Below are 16292 nucleotides of genomic sequence, written 5' to 3'. Positions count from 1 at the left end.
CATTTTTTAGAAAAACACAATATCACTCTGACTGTTGCACATAATGAAAATATCAAAAGTAATTATGTGGAACGATTCAACAGAACACTGAAATCACTTATTACTCGTTACTTGACCCATAATAACACCAAGTATTATTTAGATGCACTACCTAAGTTGATGGACAATTATAACAACACATTACATTCTTCTTTGCCCAACCTTTCACCGGTTCAAGTCAAGAAGAAGAATGAACTGAAAGTATGGGAACATTTGTATGTGAAGCCGTTGTTACTTAAAAAACAAAGCTCCAAACACAACCGGTCAAAGGCATTTGTATTTAAAGTAGGGGATCTTGTTCGCATTCCATACCTCCGGAGACCTTTCAGTAAGGAACTTGATCTGAAGTGGACTCAAGAGCTGTTTAAGGTGGTTAGACGATACAAGAGACAAGAGATAGCACAGTATAAGATCAAAGACTTTCATGATAAACTGATAGAAGGTACGTTTTATGGCAATGAGTTACAAAAGGTGGAGAAAAAGGAAAATGTTTTGTGGCAGGTAGAGAAGATTTTAAAGAGAAAACGTGTGAAAGGGAAGACCTACCTGTTAGTGAGGTGGTTGGGCTGGCCGAGTTCCTTCGATTCTTATATGGAGGAAAGTGAACTGAAAGATATCTGATGGAAAGGTACATATTTCTCAAAAGCTCAGACTCCAAACAATCTTATTTTAATGAGAATACGCCTTATCATTTTCGTGTTAAACTAAATCAAAGGTTGAATTTTGATGGATTCTGGGTTGTGTCTTTAACGGAGATTAATTTTGGTAAACTTGACATCACCCACATGAATGATCCATATGTGGACGTGTTATGCAATCTGTGTGATAGTTCTTTGGCAGGTGAACAGCAGTTGCCTTTATTGAGACGGCTTGATCTCAGACAAGGTCCTTACTATAGCTTTGCATGTGAATACAATATTCCGATTAAAGTCAAAGAATCTCCACACATAGAGGTACGTATAAAGGCCAGTAACGGCATGTCACACTCATTTCTAAAGGAAGTGACATATGTGACACTGCACTTGAGACGGTATCCCTTCATTGATTAACCATGGAGTCCACACCTTTGTATGTCCCTGATTATGTTAAATGGACCCACTATTTCAAGAAACACATGAAAGGAACATCTGCCTTAGTGAATGGTAAACCACAGGTGAAAGTGATCCCGACACGACTTCAAGTGAAGACTGAAGAACCCAAGATCAAACTGGAAGTAACATCAGAGACGCAGAATATTGTTGAGAGAGCCAATGCCAAAGAAAAGCGACGGAAATCTTTAAAACGAGCTGCAGGTGACCAAATTGCCACTTCAAAGAAGATCCGTCAGACAGATAACATTCCATCAAAGACCGCTAAGGTTCTCCAGTGTACCCCTATTCGAGAAAACGACGTTTTCAGTTAATCATGTCACTGTTGAATGATAAAGACTTTGAGGAACTGATACCACCCTCTCTCAATCTGTTTATTTTACCTCCATACCAGACCAGCATCCATCAACATTATTTTGATGAGGTGCGTCCACTCAGTCAAATCAATGATTCTTCACCGTTGGAATTTCAAGTAACGAATGCTGGAAGTGATTACATTGACCTGAACCGTACCCGCATACATGTGAAGCTCAAGGTGAAACATGCAGATGGCACTGATCTCGATGACAAGGAACATATTGTCCCTGTCAACTTGTTTCTGCAGGCTCTCTTTTCCCAGGTGTCAGTGTATCTGCAGAATCAGTTGGTATCTTCTACAAACAACCATTATGCTTACAAGAGCATGATGAAAACTCTACTCAACTATGGAACAGAAGCTAAAACTTCACAGCTGTCATCTCAACTCTTCTACAAAGATGTGTCTGAATCTATCAATGATGTAGAATCATCCGATCCCTACACTGGTCTCAATACAGGAGTGCAATCTCGTGGTGGCTTCATTAATAATAGTAAAGTCTTGACCATGTCGGGACCATTGTATGAAGATATCTTTCACATGAACAGACATTTAGTCAATGGAGTGGATTTGACAATGAAGCTGTACCGCTCCTCGCCCCAGTTCTGTTTGATGAGTGGCAAAACAGGTCAAGATTACAAGGTAGAAATTCTGGATACCTACCTGAAGGTGTGTAAACTGAAAGTCAATCCAGCTCTTATTTTGGCTCACAACACCTTGTTTCAAGACAGCAATGCTCTGTATCCTTACACCAAAAGTGAGGTCAAGGTGACAAGCATCCCCACCACTCAACTGACACATACCATTGACAATCTGTCGAATCCTATTGCTAATCGTTACATTGTAGGCTTTGTACTCAGCAACAGCTTGAATGGATCTTACACTGGTAACCCCTACAACTTCCAATCTAGTATGGTGAAAAACATCAGCCTGTACATCAATGGTGCCAGTGTCCCCGGACGTCCCATGCAGGCAGATGATGTTGAGTCCTACGTGCAGATGTTTGATGGGATGTGTCTGTGGAAAGAAAATACAGGAAACGGAATCACTCGGAGCGACTTTTTGCTTGGGAGTGCCCTGTTCGTCTTTGACATTGATAAAGTATGCAGTGAAACCGACTATCTGAATCTGTTGAAATCTGGTAGCACCCGACTAGAAATCGAGTTCAAAAACGCCCTCACTGAAACACTCAGTTGTGTTGTTCTGAGTGAAAGAAATTCCCTCATTGAAATTGACAAGACCAGGAACGTGTTTGTGAAGTAAAAAACATGAAAGCCTCTGACCTTGCATGTGCTATTCAAAGTGACTCCATCTTAAAGTACCAGGTCTTAGGTGTGTTTGCCAAAGATACTTTACCTGTGCTAACTAGTGTCATGCTTGCACGTGGAGTGGGTCTCATTGTCAATACTGATCCATCTGGAAGACTGGGTCGTCACTGGGTGGCTATGTACTTCAAAGGAAATACAGGGGAACTGTTTGACAGTCTGGGTGAGCCAGTGAATTCCGTTTTTGACTTGTTCTTAAAAACATATGTCAATCAATACCAACACAACAGAAGACAGTTACAGTCCTCATCGTCCAACCTTTGTGGTCATTATTGTTTATATTATTTGTTGTATAAATGCAAAACAGAACTTACCCTTCAAACCTTTGTACAGATATTTGATGTGCAAGTCCGTTTTAACAATGATGAGCATGTGTCAAAGTTTATCTGTAATTATTTTAGATATTGTTTGTTATCTTGTCATACCTGTGTCATGTAACATACTACTGTACTTGTGTAACCCATTACAAAAATAAAATAAAAAAGAAATTAGTGTAGTCATTCGAGTTTGTTCTATAAATATAAGTAACTCAGCTGTAATGTCACAGTTGAATTATTGTGCTCAGAGTGTGATCATGGAACGTAAGTGTCTCTTACCAATACAAACACCTACCACCATATCTGTGATTGGTGGATCTTCCTCAGGGAAAACAGTTTGGGTGAAAAGGTTGTTAGAGCAGACTAATCTGATGTTTGACAAACCTCCCAACCTTATTGTGTACTGTTATACTGTATGGCAAGACATCTACAGTGACATGCGGCAAAACATTTCTAACATTCTTTTTATGGATTCCCTTCCAACTGAGAATGATTTGAAAATGTGGTCTGAGCAATCTGAAAAGAACATGGTGTTGGTCATGGATGACATGATGATGGATATATGTAAAAGTCCACTGATGTTAAATCTCTACACTACATTGTCTCATCATTGGGGAATCAGTGTTATAAATATTCAACAGTCTGCTTATCCTAAGGGGGATTGTAACCGAACTATTTCCTTGAATACACACTACTTCATTTTGCTATCTAACCCACGTTCTGCACATGAATATAAAATCTTGGCATCTCAAATATTTCCGGGTCAAGCCAAATATTTTACTGAATCATTTCGTGATGCAGTGGAGGGAAAGAAATTTCAATATTTAATGATTGATGTATCACCCTATTCCGATCCTCAGTATGGGCGTCTGCGCAGTGGTGTCTTTCCAGATGAAGTATGTATTGTGTACCAACCCAAATAAAAGCTACTGCTCAAAGTTATACCCACCAGTTGCCTGTCTTACCAATGAACAGATCAGTTGCTTACCAAGATCATCATGGATGTTTGCGGACGATTTGAAGATATTGCTAACGATTGTTCAGTGATTTCAACCAATGCTGAAGTGTATGGTCATAGCTTTTGTGAGAGATTAAAGTCCTTTGTCAGTTGGCCCATGCAAATGAAACAGTCACTGAAGACTATGGCACAAGCAGGATTCATTTACACGGGTCAATCAGATAAAGTCTACTGTTTCATGTGTCGATTGCGTGTACATAAATGGATGCCAGAAGATGATCCACTAACTGAACATTTCAGGTTATCACCTCAGTGTAGTTACATAAACATGATAGCTTCTAATACTGAATGAGAGACATTGGCTATGGTGTATGAGGAATATTAGAGTCTAAGCATACATATATATATATATATATATAAGACACAATTACCTAGTTGGATCATTTCACATTGTGATCTCCTCACTTCAATATGGGTGATTTACTGGAAAAACATCTGTCTTTTCTTCAAACACTACTGCAGGCTAATGTGAAGCAGAGAAAAGCTTTACTTCAATATGTGTCATGTGAACAAATGCATGCTATTAATAGCATGATGTTAAACATTTTGAAAGGGAATATTCCACTCTCACTGATGGATAAAACTCGCTTGCACCGTCATAGGTTTCACATTAGAACATTGGCTGCCAAAGAAGGTTTTCCCAATCGGGTTAAAAAGGAGGTGTTGATAAGACATCATTCCATCTTGCCTATTTGCATTGCTGCACTGTTAGATTACCTACATCATGAGCAGACCTATGGTTCTCCTGAACAGAAACACATACCAACGTCTAATAGACAACCAGGAAAAGGAGAAGACAGTGACACAGGAACAACAGATAATGACAGTGACTCCAGATCAGGAGACGAGTCCTCTGAGACCGAATGAGACCCCTGAAGAAATCACCCATGATGAAGCACAGATTAAAGCGAATACGAACTTGATTCTGGATCTACTTCTTAAGGATGTGTCATTAACTAAAACGATTGGCAAACTTGTCAAACTATGGTACTTTATCAAGGATCAGATCAGAAATGCTCACTTCAGACTGAATAATCAGTTCGAAATTGTTTTAGATAATGAGAATGTGTGGATCGGAACTAACGTTATTGACCTCATTCGTTTTACTGTGATGCATCGTGGGGCTGTTCCTTCAGGCTACCATGACTTTCTCAATCTTTTAAAAATGCTCCATGTACCGAAGCGGCTTTTGTATAAGCCAGATGTCAAGAAAAAGAACGACAAAAGAAAAAAGGCAAAATCATCTTTATATATAAAACGACAAGCACAACATGGTGTACCCGGTGCTAACACTACTGCAAAATTAAGAAAACTAGATATTTTCTAACTGTACATGTACATTGAATTCATGATATATATTCTATGTAACTTTCAGATTGTAAAGCAATAAAATAATGCTAACACATGCGACTTTTAGTTATTACTATCTTCCATGTTCATAAGGACTCTGAGCTGCATCTCAAGTCTTTCTTTTCTGTCATTGCAGAAGAAATGACTATGCATATAATCGGTGTCATTGAAATGCACAGTGTGCTGATCCTGAAACTCTAGCCCAAGGCTTACCCTCTGTTGCTTGGCTTTTTCCAAGATGGTATGAAGGGGCAGCTCATTCACTGCACGATCAAAGTATTGAGTAATACACTCGTCACTGTTCATCATGAGACACTGGTGATGTACTTGCGATGGATGATTAACTTCACATCCATAACAATTATCACAACATAACTTCCGAACAAGTCTCTGGAGTTCATTGAGATAGTGAGTTTCCAAGATGCCTACGAAAAGTCTTTTGTTTCGACGCAGCTGTAAGCGATTGGTTATTTGTCTCCTGTTGATGTGAATTTCACGCACAGTTACTGAATAGTTGGGTGTTTGATGATTCTCGTCTTGATGGAACATTCTTCTTGCACGCTGTAAACCTGCCTGCATGGCATCCTCATGGCTTCTTCGGAAGCTTCTACCTTCATAATACAGTATGTCATTGCCGCCGTTTCGTCTTAACTGGTAAATGAATCCGGTGGTACTCATGTTGCTGTAATCATAAAGATAATTAAATGAGTGAAACACTTTAAGTGTGATGATAACAGCAATTATTACTATTAATATTAGAATTATTATTATTGTTAAATTAAAAATGGATAACATTCGGCAAAAAAGGAGGAGGGTACCTGTATCAATCACCCATCTCTAAAATGTGGAACTTGAACAGCATTACCACATACTCTTAGACTGGTGAATACCCATAGGGTAAACTATATATACCATCCTCTAGTACATAACGTTTATCATCTAAGGGGGATAATGCTATTTTGCTTAATGACTCAGTGTATAAAGTGTTATTGTGAGAGCGAATGAGTGAATAGGAACAATAAAAAGGTTTCCTCTCCAGGAGACTGTCTTTGTATTTCTTATGGGTCAATTGCTTAGCAATGACAGATTTCTTTATTCCTTTAGCTGTCTTTTGGTTTGATACAGTGTTCTCATCTGATTGTATCAAAAAGGAATACATTTTGCTTTTCAACCCTACAAACTCTAAAATGATCTTTCCTGCAGCTTCATCCTTCATCTTTCCTGTGACTTTTTTGTTTTCATTCGAATACAATCCTTTAGGATCGTTCTGATCATAATTGGAAGTATCAAACAAATGCAGATTTTGCTTCATGAATATGTAGGGATCAAGCAAAGTCTCGTGTGGAGGGGCATGAATGTGCAAAAAGAGACTGTCTGTGTCTGTCATGAGCAAGTCCAATCGTTCTGGTCCATATTGCTGTTGCATGACGTCATAATAGAAAGAAAGGATTTGAAATTTGGCTAAATCCAAAATACTGAAACCAACAGCGATAGGTTGATCTAAAAGGACAGACACTTGCTCCATTTCCACGGACACAACATCTTCTGAAAACACTTTCACCTGCTTGAAATTGGTTTTAGCTACATAACTGCGAAATTGCTGTCTTTGGGTCACTAAGTGCACGGATTTCCGCTTGCGTTTATTCATACAGAACCTGCCAAACACACAATTATTCATAAGTTTATATCGGTCCTTGTCACAGGCATCAGTTGCGTGTTTGCGACTTTCCAAATTTAACTGAACATAGGGTTTCAACCAGGGACCTTGCTTGAACTTTAACACTCTATGAATGTGTTGGAGGACTAGCCCATGTCTCAAATACAGTTGCAAAGTTTTGAAATGAACCACATAGTTCAAGCGATCTTTTAAAGTAGCAAACAATTTCTTGCCTGAGGGTTTTTGACACTGGGAGGTATAGAACTGGCTGAGTAACTCTTTGTGATAAGGTGAAAAGTCCTCAAAGGGAATGTTGTCATGGGTAGGAGCCATGGGGAAAGCAGCATGAAGTTTGTGTAAATGTTTAGGATAGTGCAAGTCCACTTCCAAAATGTAACCTGTATCCCCTTGGGTATCTATTGTAACCCAATCAATAGTTTCATAATCTTGTGCTGACATGAACTGATAGTTACCAATAGGTAGGGGTTCCAGCATAACTCCAGAATAAAGACTGTTAAAGTCCATGTACAGAAGCACTGAGGCCTCTTTTTCTGGGTTATAATTAGACATGTATTCATTGTTGCTTTCGGCAAATTTCTTACCGATGACAGACACGCCTCCCCGAATGGAATTTTCCACAAAATTGTAACTATCTACATCAGTGAAGAGATCAAGCTTGACCCCGGTGACTTTCAGTGCTGCATCAATACAAAACCCAGGCATGGAATAGTAGTGACAGATGTCAAGTCCATAATCTGCTAAACATCCAGTTCTGAATGTTTCGACAATATCAGCCAACAACAGTGTGTCTACAACCACATACAACCGTGTAAAGTCAGACATTGTGTTGCATGCGAATGTATGCCACAATTCATGGGCAAAGACATAGTCTTCATCAGTAATGCCTTCATCACTCAAGGAACTGTAGAAGGATTCTTTAGGTGGCAACTGTGTGTCATTTAATTTTTCCCATGAATCCATGTACTCATAAGGAAAAGGAAGCTTTCGAGTCATTATACCAACATGCTGTGGGAACTGCTCTTTCAAGAAAACAAATGTGTCTAATCCTTTATTCATCTGATTCTTAGTCAGAGCATCTAAAGAGCTTTGCAAAAATTTGCAAGAATCTAGGAAGACCAGATCATTGTCGACAGTAAAAGACAGAAACTGTTCAGAATTATGGGGTATGATCTGAATACTTCTCTCTCCAAATTCACGTGCTGCTTCAAGAATAAGATGCGTATCATAACGCTCTGAATTATGCAACATCAGATACACTTTCTTTTGCAGCTGGAAATTTAGGTTACACTTGTTGTGTAATACTTGTCTAAAAGCACCACTGAGATGGTCATGATCTAACACCCTATCTTTCCCTAACTCTTTTCCACATAATCCACACTGAGTTGTGTTTGCTATGCTTGTCCTATCCTGATGAGATAATTGCATGGGAACAACATTGGCAAAGATCTCCTTAATTTCATCATATTCTCTTAAAATGTCTTGAATAAAGTGTTCTGCTGCATCTGAACCTACATAGGTTTGAACAGATTTCGAATACCGCTGCTCTGAACAAATAACTTTGTAAGCATAGGCACAAGGAACATGTCTGTTCAAACGCGATGCATGATTTTCGACTGGCAACAGCAAACTTTCAAAATCGGCCACAATAAGAAATTTAGCTCTTTCTGTTTTAGCTTCAGATCGTAATCCAAACTGATAGACTGCTTTCTCGGGTTTAGGCATATTGACACGCTGAGCTTTATCAAAACAATACCCCTTGTGCTTATTCAACCTTTCTTGTGAGCTGTATGTCCACAAACATTTTCTGCAAATATAATACTGGTTACTACGTTTTTTCTCAGGGTTTTTGACAAAATTTTTCAACTTAGTGATCAAACAAAAATGGGTGTCTGCTTTCGTTTCTACATCCATAAGTTCATGACCCTCTAGGCCTATGAATCCTTCAAAATCTTCGGGCTCATTCTCTTGTGAAAGCATCAACAAATCAATTTGACTGTCTGGTTCTATGTTGGATACGTTGCTTATGTAAAGTGGATAGAGAGTCTTATCTTCGAAGCCATACACATTGATACTCAACTGATTGACTTGTTCAAATCGTGGGATTTGTTTGAGTGTCATCGGAAAAGTAAACCCATCCAAATTCAATCTGTTCACAAAAGGTTGATAATGCTTCACCCGTGTTGGATGATGCAGAGCGGGAAACAGTTTGGCTAAAATGCTATAGATAAAACACATCTCATCATTGTTTTCTACATTCACAACACTTTTAGTTTTGTATGCAATTTCTTTGGGAAGAGGGATGTATGTACCGCCTTTAAAAGGCTTAAATTTAACGATGATCACTTTCATCATTGCAATGTCTAGCACGTTTAAATTAGAATGTTCACCCTGATAATTATCTAGTGAACGCAATATCTTGTGCATGGCTTCAAGGTATTGATCGGACAAATTGGTTCCTTGTGTAGCTATGACCATTGTGCTTCGAAAGTAAGCCTCGTGAATATTAGCTGTTTCATCTTCAGTAGGTTTAACCATTCTGATGTGAAGACATAATCCCCATTTCACTGACTGTTTCTCTCTGAGTTCTGTCTTGATCACATCAATAATGACAGCTTGTTGATTCACCATAAAATGTAAAGCATCTGTAGCACCCTGTCCTTTAAACTCATACTCTCTCACATCTCCACCTAAAGATTCGCTGGTACATGGGCGAGCATGATCAGAAGTGTCACCAACAGGTTCAGGATTAGGAGGAGTACCTGGTGGGGAGGGAATGGGAGGCAAAGAAGGGTTGGATGGAAGTGCAGATACTGTAGCCGTTTTTTTCCTACTTAACTTGCCTTTGCTACCACCCCACATATCATGTCCTGTTCTATTCTTATGCAGTCGCAATGCTTTCGAAGTTGGAAACATTGTCTGACAAGTCTGACAGGTTACATCATTTTGCGAAATCTCGTTTATGAGGTAGGGATTGGGATAAGAAGGAGAAACATCAGAGGAGGGGATGGGCGGTGGAGGGGGGTAGGAGGAAGGAATGGGAGGTGGTGATGAGGTGGAAGGAGAATCATATTGCGAAGTCGTGTTTAGACAATGTGGTAAGTGTGATTGAAAAGCAAGTTCATGGGTAAAGTGTTGAAAACACAGTGAACATTGGCAAACCAAAGGATTGACTACTTTTTGACAGCTTTTCACATGTCGTTTTAAACTATCTTTTCTGGAAAAATATTTTCTACAATACTGACATGAAAATTGATCCCCAACTTTCCCACATATTTGTTGATGTCTTGTTAAATTTCTTTTAAAACCAAAACAAGTGTGACAATTTTCACAGTAGGAGTCTCTACTCGTGGTGTACATAGTCATTAAATAGGTATTCACCAACTAAGTGTGTATGAGTTGGTAGTTACCTGAAAACAAAAAAACAAAAACGAACATCAACTAAGCATTAAACTAAAATGGTTACTATCAGTTTTAAGTATTATATCGTGATAATAAGTTTTAAATAATACGTTAAGTGTATAAGTTTTAAATAATCTAACAAATGTCAAAGTGTAAGTATGCAGTAAAAGTGGAGTACTTGCTCTTTTGCTGGAGATTCCTATCCTAAGGATGCGTGTTAATGGTTAACGTTTCCTGTACACTTTTGGTTGATGTTGCCTTGGCAATTTCTCAGACGAAAATGGTGAAAAATATAAAAGTGAATGGACTTCTTATTCCAAACTATACATTTTGGAGCTCTATAGAAATATTAGTTCAAACTTAAGTGCAAACAGCTGCTAACAATGAACATGAGTGGTTTGGCTGCTATTCAAAACAGTTTCAGGTTGCTTCAAGACAGATGTATCAAGCGGGGTGTATAATAGGGTAGTACTATGAACTGCTGAATCACCTTGACCGAGTACACAAGCAATACAACTTTTTTAATTTTATTTTTGTTATTGATGGGAAATGTTTACCATGGGATGGTACTGAAAACGTGTCTCTTTAAAAGCACAGGTGTTTCTTTATGAAAGACTATATAAAAATGAACTGCTGAATCACCTTGACTGAGTACACAAGCTATACAATTTATTGTTGTTGAGTGTTTACCATGGGATGGTGCTGAAAACGTGACACTTTAAAAGTACAGATGTTCCTTAATGAAAGAGCTGTATAGAGAGTGTGTTACTAAAAACTCGATATTGATTAAAAATGATAGAGTAACAAGTGGTGGCTTTGTGGATTCGCTCTTGTTAAGTCTATAGGGCTGCCGACTGATCAAACAGGGGAGTATCTAGAAAACGTACTAATTAAAAATCGTATACCATCACTTACAAGCAAAGTATAGTGAGTCAGAAGTAAATGTATACTCCATTTGTATGTGGGGTGTAACAGTTGATACCATTTGAAAAGAACAAGGTAACATAATGAAGTAGTTTTTCCCGTGAGAAAGTGTCAACATGCTGAATCACCTTACTTGAGGAGTGAGTATAAATACAACGTGATAGTGGTTAGTGGAGAAGACACTTTACTCAAAAATGTCTGACAATCACAACCACACTACGTTTGAGTGGGCTGCTGGACATTGGTTGTCCATCAACTTGTTTCGCGATGATGCTTGGGTGCATCTTTCAAACTACAACAGCAAAAAGGAAAGGAAAACCATTTCCTTGAAAAGCAGTGTATTTAGAAAACTGTTTGAAGATCGCGAACAAATTCTATCTGCTTTGGAGGGCTATGAGATGGCATGCGAAGTTCCAGTCATTCCGGGTATTCCTCAGACGGGAAGCGACATGGTACCCCCACCTCCGCCCTCTTATCCTGCTGCTGTCGGAAATATGCCTACCGGAACGATGCCAGCTGGTAAAACGCTAACAACAGGAAGAACCAATCCGGTAACTAACCAACTGAAGCGGGGTTATGCTGATGGTAAGTTAGTTTTGATATAATACAGGTGTGTTTTAATGTTGTGGTTACAACAGTTTTATCATTAAAAACAAGCATGAGTAGTAGTTTATAAATGACTTCAGCTCTGTATTTTCATTTTCATGGGTATAAACTTTTGTTTAGTAGCCTATTTCATAATGGTGACTAACTTGCGAGCGGTAGTGTACAGCCATTGCTTATATTTCGCGGTTACTACACTTTCTCATTCGGAACAAAGCATGAGCGGTAGTTTATAATGACTTTAGCACTGTATTTTGCATTTTCACGGACATAAACTTTCGTAAAGTAGTGTATTTACAACGGTGACTAACTTGCGAGCAGTAGTGTACAACCATTTAGGAATCAGTTTTGGTACTGCTTTGAGTGCTTTGGATTATTATTATTATTATTATTATTATTAATAATTCACCCTTCCTTTTCAGCCATCGAGGGGTACAATGTTCGTTGAGACGAGAAAGAAAAAGACTGCTTCAACGTAGATTTATTTACATCACGGATATTATTGCCACATACGCAAGCATTTCACTGTGTTTTCTAAAATAAAAAAAGCATATTTAAAATCAGAATGTGTGTATGTTTTATGTTTCAATTCATAGTTATTCGCTCTCTTGGTATATCAATGCGTGATATAAGACACTTGTGTGATACGAGTTACCTCCCTTGGATCAGACGAGTCAGCCGCTCTCTTGGTCTAACAATGTGATATGAACCACTAGTGTGATACGAGTTACCTCCCTCGGATCAGGCGAGCCGGTCGCTCTCTTGGTCTGACAAATTGATATGAGCCACTAGTGTGATACGAGTTACCTCCCTTGGATCAGACGAGTAGGTCGCTCGCTTCATCCGTATTTCGGTATATGTATTCATACCAACCGGCTTTCTTTGTTTTGACGGGGTTTACCAGTGACAACCGTGAAGGCTAATGACTTGTTTCCAACTGGTTTCGAGGTTATATATATATATATATATATATATGTATATATATATATATATATATATACATACATATATTATATATATATACCACAATCAACTCTGGCGGGTTTATCGGAAAAACGCTCGCAAGACTACAACGTTACTAGATAAAACAAGACATAAAACATATATTTTTATCATAATCATAGAATTTATTGTTTACAAGGATTAATGCGTTATTGATTACAATTCTGTTACTTCCCGCCTGAGGTGAGGTGGTTCATCGTGCTCCTCCTCCTCGCGACGGTGACGGTGAAGGGTGCGGCGGGCATTCCGTCTCCTGCGGAGAAACCACCGCAAAGCGAGTCCCGACGGAATGCCCACCGCAGCCAGGACAGCCATGATGAGGAGTGCCGTCACCTCCGACTTCATCACTGAAAAAGTAATAATTAAATTAAAGTTAAAAATTAAAGTTCAATTAATATAAACTCCAAATCCAAGTATTACATTTATAACTTCAAATTTACCACAGACACGACACTAAATTATAATAATACTTACCACAACCACGACACTCCTCATCATGATGATCATCATCATCATAGCCATCGCCGTTGCTGATAGTGTAGGGATGGGAGGGGTGATAGGGTCTTGCTGATGGGTAAATGAAGTGAAGAATAGGTAAAAAATAAATAAATAAATAAATAAATAAATAAATAATTAAAAAATAAAAATAAAAATATAAAAGTGTTAGAATAAAATTTTAACATTTATTAACTTTAGATTGAAATGTAAACAATTCTATCTCATTATCTTCTATATCTGGAGGAGGTGATATATACCTTGTATGATTACCTTTCCTTTTTCGATAAACCAAATAAAAAACCATTAACAGAAAGAATATGATGATAATAATAATAATAGTTATACCTACGATAGTAGAATCTGATAACCGGGTGCTTCGGATATCAGCGGTGGAAGTTGGTGAAGAAATATTAGCAACAGAACCGGTAATAATCAGAGTAGATGATTTAACAGAAGAAACAGTAGAAGTTGTGGAGGTGGTAATAGCAACAGGGTTAGTGCCAACAGGGTTAGTAACAACGGGATTAGTAGTTGGAGAAGTAGCTGTAGTAGACGTAGCTGCAGTAGTAGCAGTAGTAGTAGTAGCAGTAGGGTTAGTAACAACAGGATTAGTAGTTGTGGTAGTTGGTGCAGTAGTAGTAGCTGCAGTAGAAGTGGAAGTATTAACCGTAGCAGGAAACAATGAGAGGCTATTAATTCTAACAGTAGAGGAAGTAGGAGGGAGAGTAGTAATGATAGTGGTAGTAGTAGTAGTAGAAGTAGTAGTAGTAGTAGTAGTAGTAGAGAGAGATAAAGAAATAGCAGTTGTTGATAGCTCTGAAAGCAAAACAATAATAAAACAATATAAAGTTTGTGCAATACAAGATTTCAAAATAAAAGGTTCAACAGAAAATAAAAAGTTTGTAACTAATTACGAAAAATAACAGTCAATCAGACTAAATATATGAAATACTTACCACTGCACCACTTGCCATTCACCGGCACCTGAACGCCGACAACACGGCTGCAGTCCACGTCTCCTATAATTGCCTGTGAATAGAATAGACTAGACTGTGAACAGGACAGGATAGGACGGGACAGGACAGGACAGGACAGGACAGGACAGGACAGAAATAGAATAGCATACCTGCAGTTGTGGAAACAAATCACCGTTGATTAGCAGCAGTGATGGTGAACCGTGAATTCTTATGACGGATATTCCTCGATAGAGTTGACCGGACAAAAGAGAAATTGACTTATGCTGTTCGGTAGAGCATGATAAAGTTGATCCTCCGATCCATGAGCACGGCAAAGCATCACCATGTGAAATACCGACAACAACGTAGATCAAAACTATTATCAACATTTTTTTTTTTTTCTTTCTTTCTTTTTTTTTTTTTCTCTCAATGGTATAAATTAGCGATTTCAACGGTTTTTATATACAATTAATATCGTACTCTGATTGGATATTCAATAACAGCCAAACATTGGCAATACATTAACACATGTGCAAAATGTGATCGTGCTGATTGGATAAAACAATACCACCATACCACAACCCACCCGAAATTGACAGTTCATTGTTATACGTGCAAAATGACACGTAGTAGAGAGATGAAAGCCGCTCACATGAGCGTCATCAAAGGAAAGTCGATAATGGAATGAAATTAAAGCTTTGTTACAAGTGACAACGAATAACCTTCTTTCTAGTTACAAAGAATAACCAACGAAAATAAAAGAGATACTCACGTTGATAAGCGCAACGACAATTCCAGGCAACTTTGAAGGTTTTTTAATTGTCTCCTTGTTAAATAAATAAACACTTCTCCGTGGATTATAATTGCTCCTGTAAAATCCGTACGAAAATAAATTTTACAGAAAATACTGATATTATTTTCTATCTGTGGATTTTGTAGAATAAAGAGCAAATTTCGTGATGAAATAAAATTTAAAAAAATAGAATGACGAAGTTGCCTAATACCGAAATTATAATCTGTGCGAGTGGGATTTCTCAGCATAAACGAAACGGACATTTTTTCACAGGCAGAGTGAAAAAAAAACTAACTTCGCACGCTGCTAGATTTATAGAATCTGACGTCTGAATGGACTTTTGTAGTTGAAAGGTCATCCATTGTGTACGACTATGAAAACATTGTGTAGAGTGATCAAGATGAAAATGAATATAGGGTATAGACATTATTTCCTTGCGACTGTTGTAAAACATGTATTATCAGTTGGTCTTTCCTCACCCCAACCGCCTATTCTGTCCTGACCAACATATATAATCATCTTAAATCTTATAAATTCATTATATACCGTAAACATGTAATAAAGTTGCGAATGGGTGATAGATTTACGTTCTTTACACAATGTGCTATTAATACTGATTGCAATGCATATAGTTAAAATTAAATAATAAAATAAAAACTTACCTTTTCAGAATTTGTTTTGGAATACTCTTTCTTGGAAAAAATGCTCCAATAGATTAACAGATGAAATTATATCCCGAATTTCACCTACTGACAGCTGCACTTGTCCATTTGACTGATTTACAGTTAACACTTCAGTCTGCCGGTTCAAAGTAAAATGTGTTGAACAAATATCATAAGTTAACAAAGCGTTATGAAGGTGAAAACTATTTCTATAAATTAAAATTTCGTCTAAAATATAAATTAAAAAAGATTTCAAAATTGGTTTCAGATGATTGCACACGCTAA

At 37.9% G+C, this 16292-nt stretch overlaps 3 protein-coding genes across 4 annotated transcripts; 1 reads left to right on the top strand and 2 right to left on the bottom strand.

Moving 5' to 3' along the window:
• The first annotated feature begins 1443 nt into the window (after positions 1-1443).
• LOC125380947 (uncharacterized protein F54H12.2-like) lies at positions 1444-2745 on the top strand. Its single transcript, XM_048396723.1, has one exon. It carries the CDS (start codon positions 1444-1446, stop codon positions 2743-2745), a length of 1302 nt encoding a protein of 433 aa, XP_048252680.1.
• A 2769-nt stretch (positions 2746-5514) lies between these two features.
• Positions 5515-8290, bottom strand: LOC125380990. Its single transcript, XM_048396820.1, has 2 exons — positions 6311-8290; positions 5515-6174 (listed from the first exon to the last, which is right to left on the bottom strand). The coding sequence occupies exon 1, from the start codon at positions 8224-8226 to the stop codon at positions 6367-6369; it is 1860 nt and encodes a 619-aa protein (XP_048252777.1). The 5' UTR covers positions 8227-8290; the 3' UTR covers positions 5515-6174; positions 6311-6366.
• Positions 8291-13202: 4912 nt separating this feature from the next.
• Positions 13203-16292, bottom strand: LOC124127212. 2 transcript variants are annotated; one of them, XR_007221521.1, is made up of 4 exons: positions 14723-16292; positions 14553-14625; positions 13573-14412; positions 13203-13445 (listed from the first exon to the last, which is right to left on the bottom strand). XR_007221521.1 is itself a non-coding variant. In XM_048396679.1 (4 exons), exons 1-4 carry the CDS (start codon positions 14939-14941, stop codon positions 13255-13257), a joined length of 576 nt encoding a protein of 191 aa, XP_048252636.1. In that variant the 5' UTR covers positions 14942-16292; the 3' UTR covers positions 13203-13254. The 2 variants fall into 2 exon arrangements, 1 of the variants encoding a protein (XP_048252636.1); XM_048396679.1 differs by having other exon boundaries at positions 13573-13665.

The sequence above is a fragment of the Haliotis rufescens genome, unplaced genomic scaffold (genome assembly GCF_023055435.1).
Source record: "Haliotis rufescens isolate VD_foot unplaced genomic scaffold, xgHalRufe1.0.p SCAF_16, whole genome shotgun sequence".
NCBI lineage: Eukaryota > Metazoa > Mollusca > Gastropoda > Lepetellida > Haliotidae > Haliotis > Haliotis rufescens.
This window is presented reverse-complemented; position numbering and strand designations above follow the sequence as displayed.

Bases quoted from the DNA above. Each gene is read 5' to 3' on its own strand.
- LOC125380947 (XM_048396723.1), top strand. From the start codon at position 1,444: ATGTCACTGTTGAATGATAAAGACTTTGAGGAACTGATACCACCCTCT.
- LOC125380990 (XM_048396820.1), bottom strand. From the start codon at position 8,226: ATGAATAAAGGATTAGACACATTTGTTTTCTTGAAAGAGCAGTTCCCA.
- LOC124127212 (XM_048396679.1), bottom strand. From the start codon at position 14,941: ATGTTGATAATAGTTTTGATCTACGTTGTTGTCGGTATTTCACATGGT. The intron at 14,626-14,722 runs GTATGCTATTCT...TTCTATTCACAG, and splicing joins ATTTGTTTCCACAACTGCAG to GCAATTATAGGAGACGTGGA. The intron at 13,666-14,552 runs GTAAGTATTTCA...TTTACCCATCAG, and splicing joins GAATGGCAAGTGGTGCAGTG to CAAGACCCTATCACCCCTCC.